Source organism: Echinops telfairi, unplaced genomic scaffold, assembly GCF_000313985.2.
Source record: "Echinops telfairi isolate 266 unplaced genomic scaffold, ASM31398v2 ScPeMD7_5592;HRSCAF=6446, whole genome shotgun sequence".
Classification (NCBI taxonomy): domain Eukaryota; kingdom Metazoa; phylum Chordata; class Mammalia; order Afrosoricida; family Tenrecidae; genus Echinops; species Echinops telfairi.
In genome coordinates, this window is record NW_022109491.1 from 833715 (window position 1) to 844329 (window position 10615).

At 52.8% G+C, this 10615-nt stretch overlaps 1 protein-coding gene across 1 annotated transcript; it reads right to left on the reverse strand.

Moving 5' to 3' along the window:
* Positions 1-2709: 2709 nt before the first annotated feature.
* TFAP2C (transcription factor AP-2 gamma) lies at positions 2710-9692 on the reverse strand. The gene is made up of 6 exons (XM_004698336.2): positions 8928-9692; positions 8781-8832; positions 7391-7607; positions 6761-6879; positions 4933-5077; positions 2710-3552 (listed from the first exon to the last, which is right to left on the reverse strand). The coding sequence occupies exons 1-6, from the start codon at positions 9690-9692 to the stop codon at positions 3267-3269; spliced, it is 1584 nt and encodes a 527-aa protein (XP_004698393.1). The 3' UTR covers positions 2710-3266.
* Between the last annotated feature and the right edge of the window lie 923 nt (positions 9693-10615).

Consider the following 10615-nt stretch of genomic DNA (forward strand, 5'->3'; position numbering starts at 1 on the left):
GATGCTTGCTGTCTGCCGGGCTGCAGGAGCCTCTGAGGAGCCAGGTACCACTGGGCAACGCCCCCCTGTCCCCAGGCCATGCTCCTGCACTGGATCAGGAAGATGCTAGACAGTGCATGGCCCAAGACAATTGATGGGACAGCCTATGGCACAACCAAAAAACCCAAACAAACAAACTACCATCAGCTTCTCCCAGAGGGCAAAGACTTTGGAGCTGAGTCATGTTGAGTTCATAAGCCGCCCGCTGTCCTCTGCCAGCCAGTGTGCAAGCCTGGGGCAGCAGAGGGTCCAGTTCAGGGGGATGGGCGATGAGATGGCTGCTGTCGTCTGCCAGCCAGTGTGCAACCCTGGGGCAGCAGAGGGTCCAGTTCAGGGGGATGGGTGATGAGATGGCTCCAGCCATAGGACATCTCTAGACCACCCTGCTCTGTGAGGAGAAGTTGCAAGGGGCTGCCAATGCCCACCTCGTCCCTCTCTCAGCAGGGAGCCTGGAGCTGATGGGCGGGGCGCCCTTCCCACAAATAGATCTCGAGGTGGCCAGCGCTTTAGTCGCGTCCTTGGTGAGTTTTTGTTTTGTCTGGCAGCAGCTCAGGTCTGGGAAGGACCTGTATTTACAGTGCACCAGGGCAGGCATGGCTGTCCAGTGGAGCTCCAGTAAAGAGGACCCAGGAAGACTGAGGAAGAATCCGGACAAGCCCAGCGTATGACTCACTTCAATCCTTGGTTGACTTTGGGGCCTTTCCAGAACATTGTCTGTGCTGTGATTCGGCACAGCTCCTAAGAGCCAGACTCTGGTCCAAAAGCAAGTTAAGATGCTGATAATATTGCATTCTCCCTCAGCCCTTTGCCCCCATAACTTCCTCTCACCCCCCCTTGTCTTGAGTCTTGATTGAGAAATAACTGTCAACCTAAGACCTCCTTTTCACGGCTTGCAAGCCGAGTCATTGTGATCTCGACACATCAACTAGATAAACCCAACCTAATGGGAACGTTCACTGGCCAAGGACAAGCTGCCAAGAGCAAAGTACTAGGTTGGCAGAGTTTAAATTACTTAATACCTCCCAATGCCAACATTTAAGTCAGGAATCGCTGCGCACTGGGGAGAGTTATGAATCAAGGATTATGAGACTGGAGCTTAAGCCACAGTCTTATCCAATGTGCAAAATCCTTCAGCTTCCACCTCCCTTTGAAGCCAGGCCACTCACGCCAATCTGTAAACAGACCGTTTCCTGGAGGACGTGCCAGGCCACTTCAGCTTGAAATCAAGAATCAGCGGTGTGCATCCAAGATCTTTACAAAAAGCCAGCAAGTACAGAGGCCCTGCCAGGCTCTGCTCCCCTTAGGACTGCCTACAGAGACCCATCAGACAACCAGGTGGCTGCCCTGGGCAGACGCAGTCAGGTTTTCAGAGATGAAGTTTCGTTTAACTGCAAGGGCTGATCGAAGGCTGTCTGCCCCATCAAAATCTACAATTAATTGTCCTTCCATATCCATTATCAAAATGTTGGTGTCCACCAGACCAGGGTCACAAGAGTACAATGCTTCTCTAACAGGGCCATCTTCCACTTGAAGTTTGACTCCCCCATCTCCCAAAGTTTGGTCCTTCTGTCAGTTCAATCTCTCACATGCCTCAACAGCCTTCGGGGGGAGGAGGGGGGTCTCCTGTACCAAATGTAGTAAGTGAATTCGGAGATGGGACAACGGAATGAGACTTCAGGTGTCTGCAGCATCCGGTTCGACTCCCTCAACTACATTCGTTACAACCCAGCAAGTTCAGCTACCGCCCCATTCATTCTAGAGACTTCCAAAAAGAGAATTAAGTTCTAGCCAGCCGTTCAGATTCTATCGAGAATACTTTTATTATACAGATACCATATACACAACAGGATTCTTTAGGGAACATTTACAGCCATGGAGTGCAGTCCCAAACCTTTTTTTTTTTTTTTTACACACGCACACGCACGCATACATACACACACACAACACACTCACTTCAGGGGTTTGGCCCAACAGGAGGAGACAAAGTTATTGCCTTGTGAACAACCGTGTCAGTTAAATAGCATCTTCCCATCATGAAGGGAGGCTCGCATCCTCTTCGTCCTAATACCCTGTATACATAGAAATACAACCTAAAGGTGCACTATCGGTCACCCCACCACCCTTTTTAAAAGTTAATATTAAAATCAAATCTTATATCTCAAAAAAAAAAATCTGAAGGAATTCACCAGTTTATTTACAGACCCCGTTAAATTATGCATAAATAAAACCAGCACAGTCAACGCCATTGCTCAGTCATCACAGGGACACCGGGCAGAAACGCCAAGGCCTCCGAGCTCACTCTTCAGAACGAAACCCAGAAAAACATAAAACCAACCAAGACCTGAAATAAATAGGCAAATAAAGCTTCAGTACCTGCAAGGAACGTGTCATTCCAAAGCCCCCCGTTTTGAAGAGTTAGCTTCACCAGTTTCTGTCATTACAAGGTGTGTGTGTGGAGGGGGAGGGTAGTGAAACAGAAAAGCCCTCTTCAGCAGGCTATTTTCCACAAGATCCCCACCACCCGAGGCGCCTTTTGAACAAGATGAACGTGTCGTGTGGAATACCACCTATTAAAACTAGCTCCTCAGAAGACAGGGCACCAGGCTCTAATGTAACTGAGAGTGGCCTGGAGGTCCTTGAGTCAGAGACACGCAGTGGCAATGGCCCTGCCCCACCCGTGCGATAGGATACCTTTGCCTCCTCGTGCAGGATTTAATATCTGAAGTGAAAATACTTTATAAGGTAAATACTTATGTGGACTCCGAAAGGCAGCCATTGTCCTCGAATGTGGGGAGGGAGAGGATTCTGGGTAATGTAAATCACGTGAGTTGACATTGCAACACTCAAGCGTGTGGTTTTTGTTAGCTGAGGGGGTGGCCATATGAGTTTGATCTATAACTGTAGCACCAACTTTCAGAGGATGGGGATCAAAAAAATTTTTTAAGAGGAGGAGGGAAGAATACTTGGTTTTTATCTTCTGATACCTGGTCCAAAAGTTAGGAGACCTCAGGCGATAGAGAAACAATGAAAACTCCGCAGGTGTATTTTTAAAAAACAAAACAAAAACACCAACAAAGTATAGAAATTGCTGCCAATCCAGAAATCAACAGGAAGGTAGGTAACAAAGTCGGCCCCCCAGAGCGAAGGAGAGGGGCTCCTGGTCCATCAAGCGCTGGCACTGTCCCGCCTCTTGGTCCCTCGGTCACAACTCCTCCTCCGCTGCCGTCTTATTTCCGGTGCTTCTCCATTTTCTCCAGGACTTTGCTGGCGTCGGCGGGGCTCTGGTCTCCGGGGTTCATGTATGCTTTGTCTATTATGATCAGGGCCTCCTTGATGTAGTTCTGGGCGGCAGACAAGGCGGCGCAGATGGCCTGGCTGCCAAAGCCATGGGTGATCAGGCTGAAATGAGACAGGCAGTTCTGTATGTTCGTCTCCAAGACGGGGGTGGGCCTGTTGTTCCCGGTGGGCGTCCGGTCTTGGGCGAGAAGTTCCGTGAATTCTTTACACACTTGCCTGCGGAGACGCCAAAAGACAGGTGAGCTGCCAACTGTCTGAAGGGTGAAGAGGGCAAGGGAGTCCCCAAAACACCACCTGGGAGGCAATGGCAGGAGACTGAACCAATGGAGGGTGATTTTAAACCTAGTAATCATTTAAATTTACAGAGAGCCCCGGCGTGGCAATGTGGTTAAGCGCGTGGCTAGCAAAACAAAACGGAAAGGTTGGTGATACAAAGCCACTCAGCAGACACCACGGGAGAAAAGTCTGGCGATCAGATACAGCCAACCACCCCACACAGCTCGCTGTGAGTTCAGATCTACACCAAACTTCACAGGGACTTCTGAACTCCCGGCGACAACTGAGCACCAGTATTATACTCAAGGTACTGAGCTAAGCTTTTCTAGCACGATCTCATTTAACCATCACCGCAATTAGAAAAGTCAACAGGATTATCCCCCAGTAAACGGGTTCAGGTCGGTCGGTCTTCAGGACGGGACGAGATAAGGCTCAGCATGTGACTCAGGAAAAGGCCGTCAGAGGAGGTCTGTCTTAGCTACAGGTTGGTTCCAATACATGAACTGCAAGAACCTGGTGTGTATCTCTCTCATCCTAGGACCCACCACCCCTTCTTGAGGAAGACGAGGCCACGCTCCTGGCCTGTTGCCCAACGTGGCCTCCTTCCCCGCCACTTACAGAACTAGTATCAAGCCTCCCCCAGCCCCCAAAAGTCTACTATTAGTTATGAAGACAAACTCAGACAGTAGCTTCAGCCAAAAATCAAACCCAACTCAAGTCATCAAGCTGATAGGCTGAAACTGCCCCCGTGGGTTTCCCTGACTGTAACTCTTTCCAAAACCAACCTCACTGCTGAGTCAACTCTGACTCATAGCAACTGGATAGGGCAGGGGGAGAAGTAGCCCTGTGGTCCAGGAACAGAGCCTCAGGTGTCTTCTCTGGAGCAGCTAGTGGTTTCAAACTCTTGTGGTAGCAGCCCCAGTGTATACTCTACTTCACCAGGCTCCTCAGGGGTTTCAAAGGGATATAATATAATTTGCCCACCCAGATCATTCTATTTAGAAAACAAACCCCCACCCACCCCCACCCTATGTCTTGTTATCTGGAAACAGTAGGCCAGCTATCTTTCTTTACCAAAACAAATCATTCTTAACACTTCCTTTAAGATAGGCAAATGCAGTACTGAAAGGGCAAGCTAACTAGACACACCACTTAAACCACCTTTCCTGCTACAGAGCAACAAGCCCGAAGACCTCAGAGGATTAGATAACTATTTTTAACAAGAGATCCCTGGGGCTCAGTTTGAACTCCAAGGTCATCCCTGAACTCCAAGGTCAGGGCATTAAGAAAGAGCAATCAGCTTCCAACCAGGACACTTACTGGGCTGCCAGGAGCATGCTCTTCCGCGTCGCCATCTCATTCCTTCCTCCCAGGTGAGGTCGGGTTAGGTGCTCAGCCACCGGCTTGCTAGGGAACTCAGCCTCACAGACATACGCAAAGTCCCGCGCCAGATGCACAGCTTCGCCTAGAATAATCAGCGAGGGTGGGAACTATAGGATGTGGAGCCACAACCCACCACGCTTTTCCCTCCCATCCTCCTCCACCCCCTCCCCATGCCACCAAGATCACCTCCCACTGAACTTGGCGTTTAAATGCAGCCACATATGCAGGTGAGACAGGGTGGGTTACCTGAAATGGAGGTTAACAATGAAAGAGACAGTGGAATGAAGAAGACCCTCGACCACTTCTTCAAATCGGGTTGCACAATCCCAACCTCTCACCCATAAACAAGATAATCCTGTGACATGCCTGGGCTTGTCCAACAACAACAACAACAACAAATGGCAGTGTGAGGAAAGTGGGGCATGCCTGACTGAAGAACCCAAACCAAGCCCCTCTGACTCAGAGACCCTACCGGGTGAGAACGAGGCTGCAGGTCTCAGGCAGCTTTACCTTTCTCGTCTAAAGCAGGGGGTGAGTTAGAAGAGCTGACCTTTGAGTTAGCAGCCCGATGCGTAATGCACTGTGCATGAAAGCTCTTTGGTAGCCATGGTTATCAACCCCACCGAAGAGTGAGGAGCCTCCAACTACCAACTCAGAGCGCCCACTCCCTTTGTCCACCACCCAGTTCCCGGTGGAGCAAATCAGCTTCGATCAGAAATCCTCTTTCCTGGCTCCAACCTGGGAGGAACTTTCCAAACACCCAGATGGTAGGACCCAATGATTTCCTGGGGCTATTGTTCTCTTGTAACCCCCCCAGAGCCCCATTCCACGCAACGCTTGCCTGCCACCATCCACCACTCTGTGCGGGATAGCTGTTCCAACAGGCCAGGGCCTTTCTCCTTGCCCTAACTGCCGAAGACACCCGTAAAACAGTAGGCAGGGACCTTGCCAAGTTTCTTAACCTGGCAGTCACGCCATCAAGGCCGGGAAATCAAGTGTTTGGCCACGGCCACCTTCTCCGTGGCTCTCTAGTCCACTGGTGGGGTGCTGCTGGTGAGCCAGGTCTTTAGAGAGGGGCTCCCAGGTTTGGGCTCGGCTTCTGCTAGAAAGCCATTTTCCTGGGTGCAATGAACAAGACCCTTTGCTTGGACTTTACTTTGACTCCTTTCTCCAAAAGGGAAGGGGGGACGACGGGATGTAGCTCCATTCAAGGAAGCCCCTAACTCTTACAAGGGTGGGGCAGGATCCTTGAGACGTGGGGTCAGCTTTACTTTCGTTTTCTTTTAAAGACGGTGAAATGGAGCCAAAGGCACCAATTGGATCAGTCCCATCATACAGGAAGTGAAGTCACTATTCCCCAAGTCCCAAGGAACCCTAGTGGTACAAAGGTTAAACATTCTGTGTGAAAGAAAGGCTGGCAGTTCAAAGCCACCAAGCAGCTTGGCAGACAAAAGGTCTGACAAACGAGACCTCGGGGAGGAATTGGCTGGAGGGCACCCAGCAACATCCCTGTCCAAGTCGTTCTTCAACAGGAAACGCCAGCACCTGTATCTGGCCTGGAGGTCAGGAAACCCATGTTGCTTCTCAAGGCTGATCTCTGGGGAGTGAAGGCTCCTGAGGCGGTTGGCGGACTGTTTCACCGCCAGAAGCTGATGAGCATTCAGACTGCTCTGTCACTCTGAAAGAGCTCCACTTCATGCTCTGGAAGGTTGTTGTTCAAGGTATGAAAAACCAGACAAAGCACAGGGACTGGGAGCCCACTGACCTTCTACTAGCGATGTCAGGAGAGTCACATGGGCTGCTTTCCGGCGGCCAGCAGGGAGGTTCAACCCAATCTTGTCCAGCCTCTCCCGCAAGGAGCGGCCTCCGTTCTTAGACTTGGCTCTGAGTTTAAAATGACGAAAGTTAAAAGTGGACTGTGGCTACTAGCTGCAAACCACATTTGAAACTCAACTTCCCAAGTGCTGTCAAAATGAAGTCTAGCCCCCCCCACACACACACTCACAACACCTGCATTATTTGGATCAAAGGATACAGGAGTTCTTATATTTAACCCATTCCTGCCAAATCGAAGGTATTGTTTCTAGCATTTTAAAAATCCATTGGCATGTGGAGTCAGCAAAGACTGCAGCAGTCCCCCTCTCAAAAAAACTCCCTGGGGGAACCAAATCCACCCCAGCCCCTAGCTGGGAGTCAACCAAATGGGAATGTTAGCGCTGTTAGCACTTCCTTCTTCATTTGGCACTTTCTGAAGGAGAAGAAACATACTCAAACTCTCCCCAAGCCTATTAGAATTCAGCGTGAGGTACAGAAGTTACAGCAATGTTAAAAATACCTTGCTCATGCATCCACCTTCAGCCAGCCAGCCACCCACCCACCCACCCTGTCTGTGTACCTTCGGAGAACACCTCCCAGTAAGGAGGCATTTAAGCATTCAGGTGGGGACAGGCGTCGCTGGACTTCTGCTACTGTGACTTTGTATTTCGATGTGGAGCTGAGAAGGGACAGTCTTCCAGGGACGGAGCAGAACACTTCGGTGGGGTTAATAACCGTCCCCACCAGCTCCTTCTGGCAGGGGAGACTCAGGGGGTTCTTGCTCATTGAAATAGGACCTAGCAACGAAGAGGGAAAAGGTGCTCAGGAGCACGGCACCCACGTCAGGCGACCTTTCCAAAACGCCTAGCCCAAACCAGAGGAGAACCTTCAACAAATAATGGTGGGTGTTGAGCTGTAAATTGCCTTTTAAAAAAACAACACTGTAGCCTTCAAAGATAATTTAACCTGAAACTCACAATATAACACTTTGGAAGTTAATTAATCAAGATCCCAAGTGTGGTGAGTTTCCATCCTCTACAAGTAAAAGGGCTGTTTAATTAGAACATGCGTCTGAAGACTGCTTCAATCTTAAATATTTGATGTGGGCTTTACAAGAAAATTCTCTTACACAATGAAGCCCCCCAAATCTAAGACATTTTCAGATCCCTTGCCAGACACCTTTCAGTACAACCCATCACAGGGAACAGACTTAAAAAGTACTAAGAACTCATTTTTGTTGTAAATTTACTCAGAGCGCTTGAGTTTATTTTGCTGGGTTTCCGCCTCCCTACCTCCTTTAAAATCCGACATTCTCCACCAATCAATTCAAGCAGTTCAAATTCAAAATAACAGACCGTATCTACCTTTAATTGAAGCCTCCCCCACCCCTCCAAACAGCCAGACTGGTAATCCGGGAGTATACCTAACTTAATTTCATGAGCCACTCACTCACCAAGTAATCCAATTTTCCAAATCCCCTTGCCTGATCCTGCATAAACCCAGCTTCTCACAAAAACTTGCAATCCGACCTCCCCGTTTCCAAAGATTTGCTCCACATCCAACTCTTTTCAAAACCTCTTCCTGCAGATTGGAATTGAGCCCCCACCCCCACCCCAATCTCATCAACAATATTCAGAAGGGATCAATAGAACCACTCAACGAAGGTTTAGAGATAAATCACGGGATGGATTTGTGTAAGATTAATAAAGTCCCCTCTGAAACGTGACAGTAAACTGGAGTATCCATTGCAGAACAATCTTGAATTCTGAAACCTGCATCCTGTTTAGCTTGAGGTCAGGTAGAAATCTTTCCTTCACTTCTACAGTCTATCTTCCTTAAATCTCTCCTCCACAGCGTCCCCGCCTCACACTTTCTCCAAGGTGGGTCACCGTGTGTCAACAAAGTCAGTAACTCGACAACACTGTCTGAACAGGTTATTTACGGCCCATACCAAGGGAAGACCTACCTACCTTTTCGAATGACCGTTTGATCGTGAACAAGCATGTGCTGGTCGTCCACGTTCTGGGGAAGAAACAACCAAAGTGTCTGGTAAGCTTGGGGCCTCTCGCCAGGCGAGGAGTAGCAGTGAGGAGGGGCCCGGAGCCGAGCGCGCTCACCTGCACTTCATCCATCGGATGCCCCAGGTCGTGGAGCCCCAGGTTCTCGGCCAGGCCCGCGGCGGCATCTAGAGCGTGCGCGTGCGGCAGCAGCAGGTCCGAGCGGCGGTAGGCCTCCCTGCGGGCACCCACAGCGCCGCCCTCCAGGCCCGCGAGGTGGGGCAGAAAGCCCGCCGGGCGCCCGTGGTGCGAAGGCAGGCCGGTGCCCTCCTGGCCCTGGCGGCCAGGCCAGGCCTGCTGCTGGCTCCCGGTGGGCGCCGGCTGGTGCAGCGGGTTGATGGCGGCGGCGTACGCTTCTCCGAGGTGCGAGTAAGGGTCGGCCGACTGCGAGTAGGCCACTTGCTGGTAAGGGGGCGGGAAATAGGGGTGCGGCGGGTATTCCGAGACCCCGGTATGCGTGAGCGGCGGCCCGGGGCTGTAGAGATGCTGCCCAGCAGAAGAGAGGTGCGGAAGGCGCGGGTTCCCATTGCTGCTGGCGTCGTGGCGATCCTGGAAAACAGCAGACCCGGTTAGTGCGAACCCCGTTCCTGCGAACGAGCCGCCGCCGTCCCCGCGCAGAGATCTGGAGCGCTCGAGACCACCGCGAGTCCGCGGCGGGAAGGAAGGTGCAGCGACCTGGCCCGAGCCGTCCACTCCAACGCCCGAGGCGCCCCGAGACTCCAGTTCCGCGCCCCAGGGCGCGGGCCAGGCGAGCCCGGGGCCCGAAGGGTAGCGCGGCCCGCGGCGCACCGGAGGCAGCGCGCTCTCGCTCACCAGCCCGCACATGTCTGCGGCGCGGCGCCAAAGGAAGTGGGAGGTGGCAGCCGCGGATAATACGCGCCGCGCCAGACTTGCGCGCTTCCGACCTCCCGGGACCCTCCCCCGCCTCCACACCCAGGACAAAGACCGCCTGGAAAGCGGCTGGTCGGGCGACGCCACCCAAGGAACCCGGGAGGGACCGCGCCTGCCAGCCGTGCCTGGGCCGAGCGGGGCCGCGGGACGAGAATGCCCCAGCCCAACTAGTGTCCTCGCACTTCGGGGCGCCGAGGGGGAATGAAGGGATTCCCCCAAAGCACCGACGAATGTACCCCCACCCCACGGCGCCCAGGCTAACGGATGCACGTCCGTGGGTCGGTCCCGGGGTCGCCAGGGTGGCGGGGACGTACAGGGAACATGGCACCGCCGCCCTCTAGCGGGAGTGCCCGGGCCTGCAGGCGAGGCTGCCCCTCGAGGCCCCGGGAGGCCACGCGCTCGAGCCCCGGGCCCGGCTCCCTCTCGCCGGCTCCCTGGCGCTCGACGTACGCCGCCTGCGTCTTCTTCCTCTTCCCGCTCGCCGCTCCCTCCCTCCCACTCTCCGAAACTCTAGCTCAACCTGTCCGACTGGCTGGAGCACTCGCGAGCACGGCCCCATCTGGCCTCAGTCCCCCCTGCACTTCCCAGCCCCCACTCCTCTCGAAAGCCAAACTTGTTTGCTGGTTCCCCCGCAAGAAAGTAGAGGGGCAGGTGACCAGCCGATTTGGAAGGAGACCCCCGCAAAGGTGTCGCCCGCAGGTCAGCTCCTTTGACCCTTTCGGACGGAGTTTTCTTGCATAAAAGCCACGTCCTAAGGCTTGCAGCCCCGGCGCTCGCCCTTCCGAGAAAACGGGAAGGGCTTTTTCGCTCCGCACGAAAGCGACCGGCAAACTTTGGGAGGGAGCTATGCCATCCTC

Bases quoted from the DNA above. Each gene is read 5' to 3' on its own strand.
- TFAP2C (XM_004698336.2), bottom strand. From the start codon at position 9,692: ATGTGCGGGCTGGTGAGCGAGAGCGCGCTGCCTCCGGTGCGCCGCGGG. The intron at 8,833-8,927 runs GTGAGCGCGCTC...TTTCTTCCCCAG, and splicing joins ATCCGATGGATGAAGTGCAG to AACGTGGACGACCAGCACAT. The intron at 6,880-7,390 runs GTACACAGACAG...TTTTAAACTCAG, and splicing joins CTGGGAGGTGTTCTCCGAAG to AGCCAAGTCTAAGAACGGAG.